At 42.4% G+C, this 19,360-nt stretch overlaps 1 protein-coding gene across 5 annotated transcripts in view; it reads left to right on the top strand.

Annotated features, from left to right (window-relative positions):
* Positions 1 to 19,360, top strand: part of UMAD1 (UBAP1-MVB12-associated (UMA) domain containing 1) — a 280,794-nt gene that overhangs the window by 21,969 nt on the left and 239,465 nt on the right. For 3 of the 5 annotated variants that reach the window (XM_069587511.1, XM_069587513.1, XM_069587514.1), the window contains exon 2: positions 15,863 to 15,962. In XM_069587511.1, coding sequence (XP_069443612.1) covers positions 15,881 to 15,962 — 82 coding nt within the window. In that variant the 5' untranslated portion in view covers positions 15,863 to 15,880. Of the gene's footprint in view, positions 1 to 9,512; positions 9,597 to 15,862; positions 15,963 to 19,360 lie in introns of those variants that run through there. The other 2 variants (XM_069587515.1, XM_069587512.1) reach the window with 1 other exon arrangement.

Genomic DNA, 19,360 nt, shown 5'->3' on the forward strand with positions numbered 1-19,360 from the left:
TAATGTATTTACATTATCAAGAAGTCTATTGAAACAAGATGATCAGATTGTGAAAATCAGGTTATCTTTAGTCCTTTTGTCATGGGTAATATTATTTAAAAGGTAAATCTTAGCATAATAGGAAAAATAAATATGTTACTTGTGCTACCCACTTTCCTTCAGTAAAATCTGCCCTGCGCAGCGATCAGAGTAGCCTTCTGCATGCAGCCTGTGTGTCATTAAGAGTGAAGGCACTGTCCTTTCATTTTCCAGTTTTAGTGACTGCGTAGAGAAAGGAGCATCTTGCTTTGTATATGAAGGCTGCACCTGTAACCACACAAAGTGGTTTAAGAGATTTGAGACAATGAGTAACTGTGAACCACAGTGTTCATGGGCTTTCCTGGTGGCTCAGACGGTAAAGAATCTGCCCGCAATGAGGGAGACCCGGGTTCGATCCCTGGGTTGGGAAGATCCCCTGGAGGAGGGCATGGCAGCCCACTCCAGTATTCTGGCCTGGAGAATCCCATGGACAGAGGGGCCTGGTGGACTATAGTCCATGGGGTCTCAAGGAGTCGGACACGACTGAGCGACTAAGCACAGCACGCTGCGTTTATATAACGCCTAGAGTATCATGCTGATAATTTAAAAATCGCTTTCTTGGGGTATTATCAACATAGGATGAAGTGCGCATGTTGCAAGTGTGCAGTTTGATGAGTTTTGGCATGTGTATGTCTCCTGAGACCGTCACTCCAATTGAGGTTATGAATCGGTCACCCTCAGAAGTTTCCTTGTGGTCGCTGTAATTCCTCCCTCCCACTCTTCCCTCCCAGTACCTCCCATTCCCTAGGCAGGCCCTCATCTGCTTTCTGTCACTTTATGTTAGTTTGCATTTTCTAGCAGTTTTTTGTGGTCTGGCTTCTTTCACTCAGCCTGTTTTTTTTTTTTTCCCCCTCCCAAGATTCATGCGTGTTGTAGCGTATCTTAGGCCTTCATGCCTTTCTGTTGCTGAATAGTATGATGGGTATGCTCCTGCTGCTGCTGCTGCTGAGTCGCTTCAGTCGTGCCTGACTCTGCGACCCCATAGACGGCAGCCCACCAGGTTCCTCCCCGTCCATGGGATTCTCCAGGCAAGAGTACTGGAGTAGGGTGCCACTGCCTTCTCCGATGGGTATGCTGCAGTTTGTTTCTTCTTTGATTTATTGTTGAACATGTGGGTTGTTTCCAGTTTGGAGCTGTTACCTAAAAAGCTGTATAAAGTTTGCATATAAATATGGACATACACTGTTGTTTTTCTTAGGTAAATACTTAAAGGAGAAGGTCTGGGTCATATGGTAGGTGTATATGGTAACTTTTTCTTAAGAAACTGCCACACCGTTATCCAGAGAGGCTGTACCACAGTGTGCAAGAGTTCCAGTTGGTCCATGGTTTTGTCAAGAGTTGGCATGGCACGCCCTTTACAGTGTTAATAAGGATATATAGTGTTAACCCACTGAGATTTTAATTTACATTTGCCTGTTGACTAATGATGTTGAGTATCATTTAATGTGGTTCTTTGCCATCACGTATCATCTTTGGGAAAAAGCCTGCTTGCAGCTTTTGCCCAGTTTTTATTGAATTTTTTTTCTCATGATTGAATTTTAAGAGTTCTTTATATGTTCTAAACACGCATCCTATTTCAGATCTGTGATTTGCAAGGATTTTCTCCCAACCTGTGTCTTGGACAGTGAACAAACACTTCATCCCCCGCTGTGTGGAGGCAGCTCCAGGATCCCAGCATCTGGGGATTAGGAGGCCTTCTGGGCCTTCCCAGCTCAGCCAGGCCATAGTGTTGCTGCCGGGGATAATGGCTTTTTAAGAATAAATTTTGATATTTCTCCCATCTGTAAGTGTAAAATTTGCTCACTGTTGACAATTTTTATAATGCTGACATCGTATCTAAGGAAATGAGGCTGGAACATGCTGGAACAAGCAGAAGAAGGCCACCGTCAAAGCCATGTATGTCAGAAGCACGCGTGCTTGGGGCTTCCCATCTGCTTAGCCGGGGGCACCGGGGCTGCTACAGGCCTTCTGCGCTTTGGGGGTGGGGCTTCTAAATCCCTCTTAGTTTTGCTCAGGATTGCCTTCAAAATCAGGTAGGTTCAGGTCACTGTTTGTTCCCTTACATATAAGTTGAGTGCTGGATTTTTCGGGGAAGGCAATGGCACCCCACTCCAGTACTCTTGCCTGGAAAACCCCATGGATGGAGGAGCCTGGTAGGCTGCAGTCCATGGGGTCGCTAAGGGTCGGATATGACTGATCAACTTCACTTTCACTTTTCACTTTCATGCATTGGAGAAGGAAATGGCAACCCACTCCAGTGTTCTTGCCTGGAGAATCCCAGGGACAGGGGAGCCTGGTGGGCTGCCGTCTATGAGGCTGCACAGAGTCGGACACGACTGAAGTGACTTAGCAGCAGAAGCAGCAGCTGCATTTTTAGTGCCCGGTTAGTATCTGGCCTAAGCACTTACTTTATATTTTATGACTGTTTCTTAAGTGAAAGTCTTGAACATGGATGTTGTGGAATTAGCAAGTGTCTTCAGAACACAGAGCTGAGCGTGGTTTGGAAAAGTAGGGATTTAGAAAGACTAGCGTGAAACTGATCAAATGTATTTTGACTAATACTAGGAAATACTCTGTTGAAGTCCAACACAAATGCTTTGTTACGGGCTCTTTGTCTTTGGTGCTTTGTTGATGAAAAACGTTCAGTTGTGGTGCCCAAGAGACTTGGTTTAAAATTCTAGCTCTGCTGTTGACCAGCCATATACATTTGCATCCATATGTAACTAACTTCAGTTCTTTCATTTACATGATGTGCCTAATTCTGTGTACCTGGTGTGGTGATGGTAAGATTACAGGAGAGAGAGTCTTTAAGGCATTTTGGTACTGTGCTTGACATGTTGTAGAAGCCTGGCAGGTGTTACTGGGGTGTTAGTTACTCCCTTTCTCTTGCCCAGTTTCTAGTCTTAGGTGGGGTCAGAAAATCTGGCTGCTGGAGTGGTGACCTAGCCGTGTAACTTTCCTGCTGTGGGACTAGCCTGTAGAGGGAAGATGGCAGAATGGTATTGCCAGCTCTGCTAGGATAAATTTTTATACCACTTTGTGTTTTTAATGACAAAAAATACCATGGGATAAAGATAATTTGTTGTAGATTTTAGTGTCTCAGGACATAGCCTTTACATGCAGAGTGATTGCTGTAAAGCTATATAGTTAGACTGAATTAGGTACCTAGTGGAATGAATGAATCACTAATGTCAGCAGCGTTGATGGTACAAGGGAATTCCCAAGAGTTGGGTTGTGAAATTGGCACCATGTTCCCGTGGGAAAACATCTTGAAGGAGTTAAGACCGTGGTCATGTGTGAAACTCCCTCCCATCTTGAAGGAGTTAAGACAGGGGTGAGGGTGATGGATACTTTTGTAGCAATTTTAGAGCAATTTCCCGTGGATGTTTGTAGCAAACTTTGCTGCCATTCTGAGTTCTTTTATACTGTCTCTACTACCCTTTTCCTATTCCTGACCCATTTCTTCCATGCCTGGATGGTTCTTGACTTCTTGGAAGCTAAGTTCTCTCTCCTTCTCTGATATGTTTGGGATTTTCTAATGTTCTAGAGTGACAAACTGTAATACTATCCATTGCCACAGAAGTCGTACTGTTGACAACCTGATGCAGCCTGTTTAAGCCTGTGTATTGTTTTAACTTTTCTTTATAGGTTATGGAGAGCTTAAATGCTTCAATTAATTATTTGAATTATAAGTTCTGTACAAAATACTTGAATTTAAAAAGATTCTTATACTACTGCTGAATTTGCTCTGAGTTTTATAACAGTGTACCTAAACTTTGGGGGCTTGAGTATGACTCATGAGAACTGGTTTTCTGATTTTTATGTTTGTTCCATTTCGGTCTTATGGCCAGACATGAAAATGTATTGAAGTTTGAGTCCTTCCCTTAAAGGCTTTTCCTTTGTTAGAACAGGAACCACTTTCCTTTTTTTTTTTTTTTCTTTTCTAGCTCTAAAGTTTACTTATTTTGTTCCCTACCTTCTTTTTTTTTTTAAATTAATTTATTTTTCTATTGAAGGATAATTGCTTTACAGAATTTTGCTGTTTTCTGTCAAACCTCAACATGAACCAGCCATAGGTATGCAAATAACCCCTCCCTTTTGAAACTCCCTCCCATCTTCCTCCCCATGCCATCCCTCTAGGTGGATACAGAGCCCCTGTTTGAGTTTCCTGAGCCATAAAGCAGATTCCCGTTGGCCATCTATTTTACATATGGTAATATAAGTTTCCATGTTACTCTTTCTATATATCTCACCCTCTCCTCCTCTCTCCCCATGTCCATAAGTCTTTTCTCTATGTCTGTTTCTTCATTCAGTTCAGTTCAGTTGCTCAGTCGTGTCTGACTCCTTGCAACCCCATGAACCGCAGCACGCCAGGCCTCCCTGTCCATCACCAACTCCTGGAATTTACGCAAACTCATGTCCATTGAGTTGTTGATGCCATTTAACCATCTCATCCTCTGTCGTCCCCTTCTCCTCCCACCTTCAATCTTTCACAGCATCAGAGTCTTTTCCAATGAGTCAACTCTTCGCATGAGGTGGCCAAAGTACTGGAGTTTCAGCTTTAGCATCAGTCCTTCCAATGAACACCCAGGACTGATCTCCTTCAGAATGGACTGGTTGGATCTCCTTGCAGTCCAAGGGACTCTCAAGAGTCTTCTCCAACACCACAGTTCAAAAGCATCAATTCTTCGGTGTTCAGCTTTCTTTATAGTCCAACTCTCACATCCATACATGACTACTGGAAAAACCATAGCCTTGACTAGATGAACCTTAGTCGGAAAAGTAATGTCTCTGCTTTTCAATATGCCGTCTAGGTTGGTCATGACTTTCCTTCCAAGGAGTAAGCATCTTTTAATTTCATGGCTGCAGTTACCATCTACAGTGATTTTGGAGCCCAGAAAAATAAAGCCACTGTTTCCCCATCTATTTGCCATGAAGTGATGGGACCAGATGCCATGATCTTAGTTTTCTGAATGTTGAGCTTCAGAAAAAGCCAACTTTTTCACTCTCCTCTTTCACTTTCATCAAGAGGCTCTTTAGTTCTTCTTCACTTTCTGCCATAAGAGTGGTGTCATCTGCGTATCTGAGGTTATTGATATTTCTCCCGACAATCTTGATTCCAGCTTGTACTTCCTCCAGCCCAGCATTTCTCATGATGTACTCTGCATATAAGTTAAATAAGCAGGGTGACAATATACAGCCTTGACGTACTCCTTTTCCTATTTGGAACCAGTCTGTTGTTCCATGTCCAGTTCTAACTGTTGCTTCCTGACCTGCATATAGGTTTCTCAAGAGGCAGGTCAGGTGGTCTGGTATTCCCATCTCTTTCAGAGTTTTCCACAGTTTATTGTGATCCACACAATCAAAGGCTTTGGCCTAGTCCATAAAGCAGAAATAGATGTTTTTCTGGAACTCTCTTGCTTTTTTGATGATCCAGTGAATGTTGGCATTTTGATCTCTGGTTCCTCTGCCTTTTCTAAAACCAGCTTGAACATCTGGAAGTTCATGGTTCACGTATTGGTGAAGCCTGTCTTGGAGAATTTTAAGCATTACTTTACTAGCGTGTGAGATGAGTGCAATTGTACGGTAGTTTGAGCATTCTCTGGCATTGCCTTTCTTTGGGATTGGAATGAAAACTGACCTTTTCCAGTCCTGTTGCCACTGCTGAGTTTTCCAATTTTGCTGGCATATTGAGTGCAGCACTTTCACAGCATCATCTTTGAGGATTTCATATAGCTCAACTGGAATTCCATCACCGCCACTAGCTTTGTTCATAGTCATGCTTTCTAAGGCCTTCTTGACTTCACATTCCAGAATGTCTGGCTCTAGGTGAGTGATCACACCATTGTGATTATCTGGGTCATGAAGATCTTTTTTGTACAGTTCTTCTGTGTATTCTTGCCACCTCTTCTTAATATCTTCTGCTTCTGTTAGGTCCATACCATTTCTGTCCTTTATCGAGCCCATCTTTGCATGAAATGTTCTCATGGTATCTCTAATTTTCTTGAAGAGATCTCTAGTTTTTCCTGTTCTGTTGTTTTCCTCTGTTTCTTTGCATTGATTGCTGAGGAAGGCTTTCTTATCTCTCCTTGCTATTCTTTGGAATGCTGCATTCAGTGGGTATATCTGTCCTTTTCTCCTTTGCTTTTTGCTTCTCTTCTTTGCACAGCTATTTGTAAGGCCTCCTCAGACAGCCATTTTGCTTTTTTGCATTTCTTTTTCTTGGAGATGGTCTTGATTCCTGTCTCCTGTACAATATCACGACCTCCGTCCATTGTTCATCAGGCACTCTATCTATCAGATCTAGTCCCTTAAATCTATTTCTTACTTCAACTGTATAATTATAAGGGATTTGATTTAGTTCATACCTGAATGGTCTAGACTTTTTTCAATTTAAGTCTGAATTTGGCAGTAAGGAGTTCATGATCTGAGCCACAGTCAGCTCCCAGTCTTGTTTTTGCTGTCTGTTTAGAGCTTCTCCATCTTTGGCTGAAAAGAATATAATCAGTCTGATTTCGGTGTTGACCATCTAGTGATGTCCATGTGTAGAGTCTTCTCTTGCGTTGTTGGAAGAGGGTGTTTGCTATGACCAGTGTGTTCTGTTGGCAAAACTCTATTAGCCTTTGCTCTGCTTCATTCTGTACTCCAAGGCCAAATTTGCCTGTTTATTGACTTCATACTTAAGCATTCCAGTCCCCTATAATGAAAAGGACATCATTTTTGCATGTTAGTTCTAAAGGTCTTGGAGGTCTTCATAGAACCGTTCACCTTCAGCTTCTTCAGCATTACTGGTCGGGGCATAGACTTGGATTACCGTGATATTGAATGGTTTGCTGTGGAAACAAACAGAGATCATTCTGTCATTTTTGAGATCACATCCAAGTATTGCATTTCGGACTTCATTGCTGCCCTGTAAATAAATTCTTTAGTACCATTTTTCTAGATTCTGTATATATGCAGTAGAATATGATATTTATCTTTCTCTTTCTGACTTATGTCACTCTGTGGAATAGGCTCTAGGTTTATCCACCTCATTAGAACTGACTCAAATGCATCCCTTTTATGGCTGAGTAATATTCCACTGTGTACCACAACTTCTTTATCCATTCATCTATCGATGAACATTTAGGTTGCGTCTTTGTTCTAACTATTGTAAACAATGCTGCAAAGAACAATGGGATACATGTATCTTTTTCAAGTTTGATTTCCTCAGGTTATATGCCTAGGAGTGGGATTGCTGGGTCATATGGTGGTATTATTCCTAGTTTTTGAAGGAGTCTCCATACCATCTTCCATAGTGGCTGTATCAATTTACACTCCCACCAACAGTGCAAGAAGGTTCCCTTTTCTCCACACCCTCTCCAGCATTTATTGTTTGTAGACTTTTTGATGAGGCCATCTTGACTGGTGTGAGGTGATATCTCATTGTGGTTTTGATTTGCATTTCTCTAATAATGAGTGATGTTGAACATCTTTTCATGTGTTTGTTAGCCACCTGTATGTCTTCTTTGGATAAATGTCTGTTTAGATCTTTTCCCCACTGTTTGATTGGGCTGTTTGTTTTTCTGGCATTGAGTTGTATGAGCTGCTTATATATTTTGGAAATTAATCCTTTGTCAGTTGTTTCATTTGCTATTATTTTCTCCCATTCTGAGGGTTGTCTTTCCACTTTGCTTATAGTTTCCTTTGCTGTGCAAAAGCCTGTTAAGTTTAATCAGGTCCCACTTGTTTACTTTTGTTTTTATTTCCATTACTCTAGGAGGTGGATCATAGAAGATTTTGCTTTGATTTATGTCATCAAGTGTTCTGTTCCTCTAAGAATTATATAGTTTCTGGTCTTACATTTAGGTCTTTAATCCATTTTGATCCATTTAATCCATTTTATGTATGGTGTTAGGAAGCGTTCTAATTTCATTTTTTTACATGTAGCTGTCCAGTTTTCCCAGCACCATTTATTGAAGAAGCTATCTTTGCCCCATTGTATATTCTTGCCTCCTTTGTCAAAAATAAGGTACCCATAGATGCATGGGTTTATTTCTGGGCTTTCTATCTTGTTCCATTGGTCTATATTTCTGTTTTTGTGCCAGTACCATACTGTCTTGGTGACTATAGTTTTGTAGTATAATCTGAAGTTAGGAAGGTTGATTCCTCCAGCTCCATTCTCCTTTCTCAAGACTTCTTTGGCTGTTGGGGATCTTTTGTGTTTCTGTATGAATTGTGAAATTTTTTGTTCTAGTTCTGTGAAAAATGCCATTGGTAATTTGATAGGGATCGCACTGAATCTGTGGATGGCAGTTGGTAGTATTGTCATTTTCACAATATTGGTTCTTCCTAGCCAGGAACATGGACTATCTTTCCATCTATTTACATCACCTTGATTTCTTTCATTAGTGTCTTACAGTTTTCTGTGTATAGTTCTTTTGTCTCTTTAGGTAAGTTTATTACTAGATATTTAATTCTTTTTGTTGGAATGGTGAATGGGATTGATTCCTTAATTTCTCTTTCTGATTTTTCATTGTTAGTATATAGAAATGCAAGTGATTTCTGTGTATTGATATGTATCCTGAAACTTTGCTAAATTCAGTGATTAGCTCTAGTGATTTTCTGATACTATCTTTAGGGTTTTCTATGTACAGTATCATGTCATCTGCAAACAGTGAGAGCTTTACTTCTTCTTTTTTGATCTAAGTTCCTTTTCTTTCTTTTTCTTCTCTGATTGCTGTAGCTTGGACTTCCAGAACTATGTTGAGTAATAGTGGTGAAAATGGGCACCCTTGTCTTGTTCCTGATCTTAGAGGGAATGCTTTCCATTTTTCACCATCAAGAATAATGTTTGCTATAGGCTTATCTTATATGGCCTTTGCTATGTTGAGGTAGGTTCCTTCTATGCCCATTTTTTGAAGAGTTTTAATCATAAATGGGTGCTGAATTTTGTCAAAGGCTTTTTCTGCATCTATTGAGATGATCATATGGTTTTAGTCTTTTGATTTGTTAATATGGTGTATCACATTGATTGATTTGCATATTTTGAAGAATCCTTGCTCCCCTGGAATAAACCCAATTTGATCATGATGTATGAGCTTTTTGATGTGTTGCTGAATTCTGTTTGCTAAAATCAGGAACCAGTTTTTGAAACACCTCTCTCTGTCCACAAAGCTCCTTGTTCTAGAGCTCTACTAACTCGTGGCAGTGAACTGAACAAGGGACATTGCCACATTGGCCTCCAAGGCGGGTAGAAGACTGCAGTCCTTATATGGCTCCTGATAGAACGTTGAGAGCCTGATGGTTCCATGGTTCTCATCTGTGGTCACTGTGTGCTCAGGTCTCTCTCCCTGCTGTAGGCCAAGTAACTCACCCCTTCCCGAGGAGCTGCTTGAACCTTCTGTCCCATTCATTCATAGCAACATGCTCTAAGGTCAGTATGTCTTCTTCAGGTTCAGATGTGGCGCTCTTGGGTGGTGACTTCATGAACTAAAGAGACCTGCGGTCTGTCCTGTTCCATCCTGTAACTGGGAAAGGTAATGCCCAAACCGCTCCTACCCAGAAAGGAGGGGCTGGGAGATTGACGGCAGGCACAGAGGAGGGCAGTTCTGGCATCCCACTGAGCAGGCATCATGGGGGAGCCCCGCCTTGGGTTGGAGAAAGTTAACTAATTATGCCCCGATTCTGCTTCCTGGGAGGCCACCCCACCTCCCCAGCAGTCTCCAGCCCCACTGGCTCCACCCTCTTGGAGTTCCTTCCTCTTCCAGTAACTTCCTTGGCTACCACTGAAGTAAGCCCTGGAGAGGAGACCGTCCTTGGCGGATTAGCAGTTTGCTCTGGCAGCTTTCTGTCTTCAGGGTTGCTGTAAGTATCCAGTAGTCATAGCCCTCCTTTAATCCAGACTGGTAGTCACTTTGGCAGCGCAGCTCTCCAAAAGTGTATTGGTTACTTATCTATTTGATTGTAGTCAGCTTCACGTATCTGTAGCTAGATCTACAATTTGGCTAACTCTAACTATAAAGTTAATATATATAAATATAACTATAGTTATATAACTGTAACTGTAGCTCTTAGATCTGCAGCATTTCTCATCTTTCACCCTTAAATGTGCCCCCCTTTATTTATTCAAAGGTATCTTTTCTCTGTGAGGCTCCAGCTGGACACTGGCCTGCTTTGTCTCTATGCCTTCACCCTTTGTGTCCTAAGTGACGGGCTACCCTCGTGGCTCAGTGGTAAAGAATCAGCCCGCCAGTTCAGCAGACTTGGGTTCGACCCATGCGTCGGGAAGATCTCCTGGAGAAGGGCATGGCAATCCACTCCAGTATTCTGCCTGGAGAATCCCATGGACAGAGGAGCCTGGTGGGCTGCAGTCCATGGGGTCTCAGAATCAGACACAACCGAGCAGCTACCACACACGCACACATATTCATGCCAGCTGAGGCTTTAGTGTCAGATTGATGATTATATCCTTGATTTGTCACTTACCAAGACTGAGTTTTAGTTATCTGCTCTTCCTTCAGAGGCGTTCTCTGTTTCAGTCTTAGCTGTTAACGTTGAGAACTTAGTTGCTTCTTCCAATCTTTTAAGTCTTTGATGAACTTTATTTCCTTACATTCCTGCCTGTAAGCCAACCAGTTCTTTTCTGATATCATTTCTTTCTTGAATCAGTTTCTTTTTTATCTTATTCAGGTTTTTTTTTTTTTTTTTAATCTCATTCCTTGTCTTTTCATCTTTTCCTGTTGCTTTTCCATTTAATCTTGTTTTTTCTTTTTGGGGCTTCCCTGGTGGCTCACACAGTAAAGTGTCTGCCTGCAGTGCGGGAGACCCTGGTTTGATCCCTGGATTGGGAAGATCTCTTGGAGAAGGAAATGGCAACCCACTCCAATATTCTTGCCTGGAAAATTCCATGGACTGAGAAGCCTGGTCGGCTGTACAGTCCATGGGCTTGCAAAGAGTTGGACACAACTGAGCAACTTCACTTTCTTTTTGCCAGATTTAAAGGCCATGTCTCCTTATACTGTTTTGAGGATGGCAAAATTTTTCCAGACTTTTCTTATCGCTCCATCATTATATCCAGTAAGCTCTGTCTTTGCAGATTTCATAGGCTCTTCCTTTTCCTTTACTGAAATATTTCCTTCCTCACACAGCTTGTGTTCTTCTTCTCCATTTTTTTTTTTTAATTTTAGAAAGTGAAACCTGCCAGATATGTTTCCAACAAACTGACTCCTTTACCATCTACTCTGATCTACAACTCAGGGCAGGTTGACCTACACAAGTACCCAAACCAATCTCCGTTTCTAGAAGGCTTTTGACCAGATAAAATCTTGACCTACCCTCCCTGCTCGCTGTTCTGGTCTTGTTGCTGTTCAGTCACCCAGTCTCTGTGACCCCATGGACTGCAGCACGCCAGGCTGCCCTGCCCTTCACTGTCTCCCTGAGTTTGCTCAAGCTCATGTCCTTTGAGTCAATGGTATCATCCAACCATCTCATCCTCTGTCATCCCCTTCTCCTGCCTTTAATCTTTCCCAGCACCAGGGTCTTTTCCAGTGAGTCAGTTCTTCACATCAGGTGGCCCAAGTATTGGAGTTTCAGCTTCAGCATCAGTCCTTCCAATGAATATTCAGGACTGATTTCCTTTAGGATGGACTGGTTGGATCTCCTTGCAGTCCAGGGACCTCTCAAGAGTCTTCTCCAACACCACAGTTCAAAAGTGTCAGTTCTTTGGCGTTCATCCTTCTTGATGGTCCAACTCTCACATCCATACATGAATATTGGAAAAACCATAGCTTTGACAAGACAGACCTTTGTTGGCAAAGTAATGTCTCTGCTTTTAAATGCATTTTCTAGGTTGGTCATAGCTTTTCTTCCAAGGAGCAAGTGTCTTTTAATTTCATGGCTGCAGTCACCATCTGCAGTGATTTTGGAGCCCAAGAAAATAAAGTCTGTCACTGTTTCCCCATCTATTTACGATGAAGTGATGGGATCAGATACCACGTTCTTCATTTTTTGAATGTTGAATTTTAAGCCAGCTTTTTCACTCTCCTCTTTTACCTTCATTGAAAGGCTCTTTAGTTCTTTGCTTTCTCCCATAAGGGTGATGTCATCTGCATATGTGAGGTGATTGATATTTCTCCCAGCAATCTTGATTCTAGCTTGTGCTTCATCCAGCCTGGCATTTCTCATGATGTACTCTGCATATAAGTTAATAAGCAGAGTGACAGTATACAGCCTCTATGTAATCTTTTCACAATTTTGAACCAATCCATTGTTCCATGTCGGCTTCTAATGTTGCTTCTTGTCCTGTATACAGGTTTCTTTAGGAGGCAGGTAAGGTGTTCTGGTATTCCCATCTCTTGAAGAATTTTCCAAAGCTTGTTGTGATCCACACAGTCAAAGGCTTTAGGTTAATCAATGAAGCAGAAGTAGATGTTTCTCTGGATTTCCCTTGCTTTTTCTACAATCCAGAGGATATTGGCAATTTAATCACTGGTTCCTCTGCCTTTTCTAAATCCAGCTTGTACATCTGGAGGTTCTCAGTTCATGTACTGTTGAAGCCTAGCTTGGAGTATTTTGAGCATGATCTTGCTAGCAGGTGAAATGAGTGCATTTGTGCAGCAGTTTGAACATTCTTTGGCATTGCCCTTCTAAGAGATTAGGATGCAAACTGACCTTTTCCAGTCCTGTGGCCACGGCTGAGTTTTCCAAATTTTCTAGCATATTGAGTGCAGTACTTTCACAGCATCATCTTTGAGTTGAAATAGCTCCACTGGGATTCTGTCACCTCCACTAGCTTTGTTCATAGTGATGTTCGTGAGGCCCACTTGACTTTGCAGTCTTGGATGCCTGGCTCTAGGTGAGTGAGCACACCATTGTGGTTATCTGGGTCATTAAGATCTGTTTTGTATAGTTCTTCTGTGTATTCTTGCCACTTCTTAATATCTTCTTCTTCTGTTAGGCCCATTCTGTCCTTTATTGTGCCCATCTTTGGATGAAATGTTCCCTGAGTATCTCCTTATTGAAGAGCTCTCTATTCTTTCCCATTGTTTTCCTCTGTTGTTTTCATTATATAGTTTTCCTCTATTTCTTTGCATTGATCACTTAGGAAGGCTTTCTTATCTCTCCTTGCTGTTCTTTGGAACTCTGCATTCAATGGGTATATTTTTCCTTTTTCTCCTTTGCCTTTCGCTTCTCTTCTTTTCTCAGCTATTTGTAAGGCCTCCTCAGACAACCATTTTGCTTTTTTGCATTTCTTTTTTTGGGAATGTTTTGATCACTGTCTCCTGCACAGTCTTACGAACCTCATATAGTTCTTCAGGCACTGTATCAGATCTAATCCCTTGAATCTATTTGTCACTTCCAGTGTATAATCATAAGAGATTTGATTTAGGTCATACTTAAATGGCCTAGTGGTTTTCCCTGCTTTCTTCAATTTAGGTCTGAATGTGGCAATAAGGAGCTTATGATCTGAGCCACAGTCAGTTCCTGGTCTTGTCTTTGCTCTTTGTATAGAGCCTCTCCATCTTTGGCTGCAAAGAATACTATCAATCTGATTTCAGTATTGACCATCGGTGATGTTTATGTGTAGAGTCATCTCTTGTGTTACTGGAAGAGAGTGTTTGCTATGACAAGATCATTCTCTTGGCAAAACTCTGTTAGTCTTTGCCTTGCTTCATTTTGTACTCCAAGCCGACCTTGCCTGTTACACTAGGATATTCTGATATGGCCAGAATATACGAAACTGAAATGTGGGGCACTTGATGCCACCAGGAATTCTGCTTTGCTGTCTCTTGTGTTGCTTTGCTAGTAGGGACTGTCCTCAGAATGGTACATGTTCTCCCCAACTCCCTTTAGCTTCCTTCCCGGTTGTTTTCTAGGCATTGTTGCCCTGCCCAAATATATAAAGCTGAATGTACAAAGTTCAGTTGAGTTCAGTCACTCAGTCATGTCCAACTCTTTGCGATCCCATAAACCGCAGCACACCAGTCCTCCCTGTCCATCACCAGCTCCTGGAGTTTACCCAAACCCATGTCCATTGAGTCGGTGATGCCATCCAACCATCTCATCCTCTGTCATCCCCTTCTCCTCTTGCCTTCAAGCTTTCCCAGCATCAGGGTCTTTTCAGATAGTCAGCTCTTTGCATCCGTCCTTCCAGTGAACACCCAGGACTAATCTCCTTTAGGATGGACTGGTTGGATCTCCTTGCAGTCCAAGGGACTCTCAAGAGTCTTCTCCAACACCACAGTTCAAAAGCATCAATTCTTCGGTGCTCAGCTTTCTTTATAGTCCAACTCTCACATCCATACATGACCACTGGAAAAACCATAGCCTTGACTAAATGGACCTTTGTTGGCAAAGTAATGTCTCTGCTTTTAAATATGCTATCTAGGTTGGTCATAACTTTCCTTCCAAGCAATAAGCATCTTTTGATTTCATGGCTGCAGTCACCATCTGCAGTGATTTTGGAGCCCAGAAAAATAAAGTCAGCCACTGTTTCCCCATCTATTTGCCATGAAGTGATGGGACCAGATACCATGATCTTCGTTTTCTGAATGTTGAGCTTTAAGCCAACTTTTTCACTCTGCTCTTTCACTTTCTTCAAGAAGCTCTTTAGTTCTTCTTCACTTTCTGCCATAGGGTGGTGTCATCTGCATATCTGAGGTTATTAATATTTCTCCTGACAATCTTGATTCCAGCTTGTACTTCCTCCAGCCCAGCATTTCTCATGATGTACTCTGCATAGAAGTTAAATAAGCAGGGTGACAATATACAGCCTTGACATACTCCTTTTCCTATTTGGAACCAGTCTGTTGTTCCATGTCCACTTCTAACTGTTGCATCCTGACCTGCATACAGGTTTCTCAAGAGGCAGGTCAGGTGGTCTGGTATTCCCATCTCTTTCAGAATTTTCCACAGTTCATTGTGATCTACACAGTCAAAGGTTTTGGTCTAGTCCATAAAGCAGAAATAGATGTTTTTCTGGAACTCTCTTGTTTTTCGATGATCCAGCGAATGTTGGCAATTTGATCTCTGGTTCCTCTCCCTTTTCTAAAACCAGCTTGAACATCTGGAAGTTCATGGTTCACGTATTAGTGAAGCCTGGCTTGGAGAATTTTAAACACTACTAGCCTGTGAGATGAGTGTAATTGTGTGGTAGTTTGAGCATTCTTTGGCATTGCCTTTCTTTGGGATTGGAATGTCCAAAGATGGAAGGACAAAGAGGAGAGAGGGCGTGTGTGTGTGTGTGTGTGTAGGGGGCAGTGTACAATAATCTCACCAGTACAGATATTTGCCTGATAGGGATTTAAATCTGGCTGCAGTTTTTCCATGAATAGAGCCTTGAGTGTCTGAATCAGATAACCAGCTCTGGATGGTGTGTGTAGTGCCTTCTTTTTTCAGCTGCCCTCAGTGTCACGTGGCATGATAAGAAATCTGGAGAGGTTTTTTTTTTTCTTTCCTCAATCCAGTGTCCAGTTAATGGTTATTGGGATCCTTTTAGACTTGGTGTTATCTGTTGATTTTAGTTTTACTTGTAGTGATTTCTTGGATTTTTTCCTACATGTTTAGAAGTCGAGAGAGGTTGCAGGATTCAAGGCACACAAGATGTCAAACTGGAAGTCCATGCTCCTGATATTCAGGTGTTGTCTTCTGATACTTCTGTTACCTAAAGAGGGCTCGTGTTCTTAAGTTTGGGGATAGAATTCCTAAAAGTACTTATTGTGATCTCTTTACATTTGGCTTTTTAGTAAGAAGGGTGAAATTTTCATCTGAGTTTCACATAATACGATGTTTGCTTCTCTTTCAGGTAACGGCAGAAGCAGCAATGTTTCACCTGTTCAGAAAGCCTCTGGAATCTAAGAAGCCGTCAGTACCCGAGACAGAGGCAGACGGCTTTGTCCTTTTAGGTGAGTGTTTTCCGACTTTGTGGTTTAGTGGCTCAGTCGTGTCTGACTCCCTGCGACCACGTGGACTGTAGCCCACCAGGCTCCTCTGTCCATGGGATTCTTCAGGTGAGAATGCTGGAGTGGGTGGCCATTCCCTTTTCCAGGGGATCTTCCCCACCCAGGGATTGAAGCCACATTAGTAAATGAATGACTTTTGCTTTAAAAGATTACTTGAAAAGTTATACGATTGATTTTAAAATATTTTTCTACTAATTCCAGAATTAGTTGATGTATATGAAATCTATAAAAATGTGGACCATTAATCACTTGAAATATTGTCATCAAGTCAGACTTCTCTTGTATATCAGTTTAGATGTGTCCTTCAGGTTCAATTTATAAAATCATCCCATTTTTTTCTATCCAGAAGCAAGTCAACCTTTTAAATTATGAAAAGCCAGAAGTCTTGAAGAATTCTTGATAAATTCAAATTCTGTTTGAAGAAGCAGGGCTTAGTGCTGCTTATAAATCAGCTTCTGAAATTAAATTAGGCATCCAGTAAATAGTTGCTAAACGAGGTACATTTATTGTTTTATTTAAGTAGAGTTGATTTACAATATTAACTTTCAGGGGTACAACATGGTGATTGAATATTTTCATAGATTAAGTACCAATAAAAATTATCATAAAATAAGCACTATTATAATGTAATGGCTATAATTGTGCTGTACAGTACATCCTTGTTGCTCATCTCTTTTTATATATTGTAGCCTGTATCTCTTAATCCCATACCCCTAACTTGCCCTTCCCTCTCCCTTTTGGTAACCGCTAGTTTGTTTTCTGTATCTGTGAGTTTTTTCCTATTTTGCACCTGCTTCACTTGTATTATTTTTGTGATTCCACATGTAAGTGATGTCATACAGTATTTGTCCTTCTGTGGTTTATTTCGCTAAACATAATGCTCTCTGGGTCCATCCATGTTGTTGCAGAATTTCATTCTTTTTTATGGCTTTTTATTCGTGTGTGTGTGTGTGTGTGTGCGTGTGTGTGTGTGCCACGCACGCGCATTGCATCTTCTTAATCCAGTGGTGTGTTGATAAGTACTTGTGTGTGTGTGTGTGCGTGTGCACCACACGCGTGCATTGCATCTTCTTAATCCAGTCGTGTGTTGATAAGCACTTGGGTTTTCTCTTGTCACGGCTATTATAGATGCCGCCCCTGTGAGCTTTAGGGTACACGTATCTTCCTGAGTTAGTGTTCTCATTTTTTTTCCAGCTATATACCCAGCAGTGGGATGCTGGATCATGTGGCAGCTCATTTTCAGTGTTTTAAGGACCTCCTTACTGTTTTGCATAGTGGCTACACCAGTTTACGTTCCCATCAGGAGTTTTGAAGTACACTTTAAAATCTAAATATGTTAAATAGTGACTCCTGAATCTTAAGACTAGTTTATTTTCTATTATAAAATTAATACCCGCTAGTTATTAACATTTTAGTGGCTTCAAAAAATATTCCTTTCAACCAGATATTATGCTCTTCCCAAGGGGAGTTCTGAAACATGACATTTCCTTCATGTCATTTGCCAATCCCAAAGAAGAGATTGGCAGTCTTTGGCTAATTCTTCCCAGCAGTTGTCTTCTCATAGGGCGTTGAGGAGGAGCTAAAACCCAGTGTCCCCTTGGGACAGCCGTCCTCTTCTACCTGGATTTCCTTCTGCCAGAGTCAGCTCCGTATCGGAGGATTTGCATGAACTCAAAGAGTGTTTGCTCTTGACAGTATTTCTCAGGGTCTCCCTCTGCAGATCCTGGTTCCCTATCAGCCCTACCTCTTCTCTCTATATCTTGACCTAGTCAGCCCGAGGTCCCCTGGCATTGGGAGAGGCTCTGTGTGTCTTGACAAGTGGAAGATGGCTTTTTGGGTTTGCAGGTTATGTTGAACTTTTAGGTTAGGCCTTCTAAGAGCCAGGCTCACCCCACGCCTCTGACCCACACATCCAGAATGGGTGGGTGGATCTCTGCCTCTTCAGCGCTTCTCTTCAGGACCTGGTCTCTTGCAGTAAGGACACGGGGGTTTTACCCCTCTGGCCCTCTTCTGCTTCTTGGCCTTAATCTGTGGGAAACCAGAGGAGAGTTTTCTTTGTAGTTAAATGCTACCATAAAATAGCCTATCTTTTCCACAGTCATGTTCTGGCAGGCCTGGATCTGCTTCCTGGGGCCTGGAACAGGGGCCGTAGGTGAGAGTGGTGAGAGCTGGTTTCTCTCTGACCAGATCCGCTGTGTCTGAGGCAGAGCAGTGGGGCATAGTCTGACCAGGGTTGGTGGTTTTTCTGGGGAGCCTCCTGACAAGGATGAAGTGGGGTGCCACCAACCCAGCTGCTTCTCTGGCCCTTCTTACAGTGTCAGGAAATTGTGCTTTGGCTTCCAAGACAGAACCGGCTCTGTCATCCCCCACTTCTGTTTCCAGTACTTCCAGCATTGCTTCTCTCTAACCTGCCGAATTAGCCCAAGTAACGGAAGAAACTTCAGGGGTGCCTCTGGTCTCCTGTGATGTTTCTGCCTCTTCAGGAGTTTCACAATCAGTTCTCTCTGAAATTTGCTCTAGCAATGCCTGGTCCTCCAAACTCTGCTCTGTATTTTTTGTTTTAGAACACCTCTGTAGCCTGGAGAAAGGCATGCAACCCGCTCCAGTATTCTTGCCTGGAGAACCCCCATGGACAGAGGTGCCTGGTGGGCTACAGTCCGTGGGGTCCCATGGAGTGACACAACCGAAGTGACTTAGCACACGGCTTTAATGCACATGCAGAGAGCTGTGTTTTCCTGTTGTCTCATGATTAGAAATAGTGCGCTGACGTGTCTGCGAGCACACACAGCCTCTGCAGCTGTGCTTGGAGAACTCTTGATCCGTCTTGCCTTCTTCTGTGGCCTGCCACTTGCAGCATCGCAGAGACAAGATTTAACCACAGCTGAAAAAGCTGCTGGGGCTGCTGTTTCTAAAATCTCCTCCAGTGTCTGGTAGCTGGTAGCTTGAAGATATTTCACTGCCTGTCTTATAACTAGCCCAGCAGGGGTTTCTGTCCCCAGCTGGTGAAGCTTCTGGTGTGGACCCTGCCTTTCTAAGAAAGATTAGTTTAAGTAGTGGCCTTTAACTGAGGCTCAGAAGACAGAAATGCCAAGATTTGCTGCTTCTTGAGGGAATCTCCAGCCATTACTTCCCCTAGTATGGTTTCACAGACCAGCTGCCCCATCTGATGCCTCTCAGCTCTCACGGTGCCTTTTCCCGTAAGCTGACACGCTGTATGTTGAGGGAGTTTTTGCAGGGCCATCTTGGACTGAGTGCAGTTTAGCTCCTGAGCCACTTGTCCTGCGGTTGAGCAGTCACAGGGAGGCACCACCCTGCCCCAGGCTCAGGAAAGCAGTTTAGTT

This window comes from Ovis canadensis, chromosome 4 (assembly GCF_042477335.2).
Source record: "Ovis canadensis isolate MfBH-ARS-UI-01 breed Bighorn chromosome 4, ARS-UI_OviCan_v2, whole genome shotgun sequence".
Classification (NCBI taxonomy): Eukaryota; Metazoa; Chordata; class Mammalia; order Artiodactyla; family Bovidae; genus Ovis; species Ovis canadensis.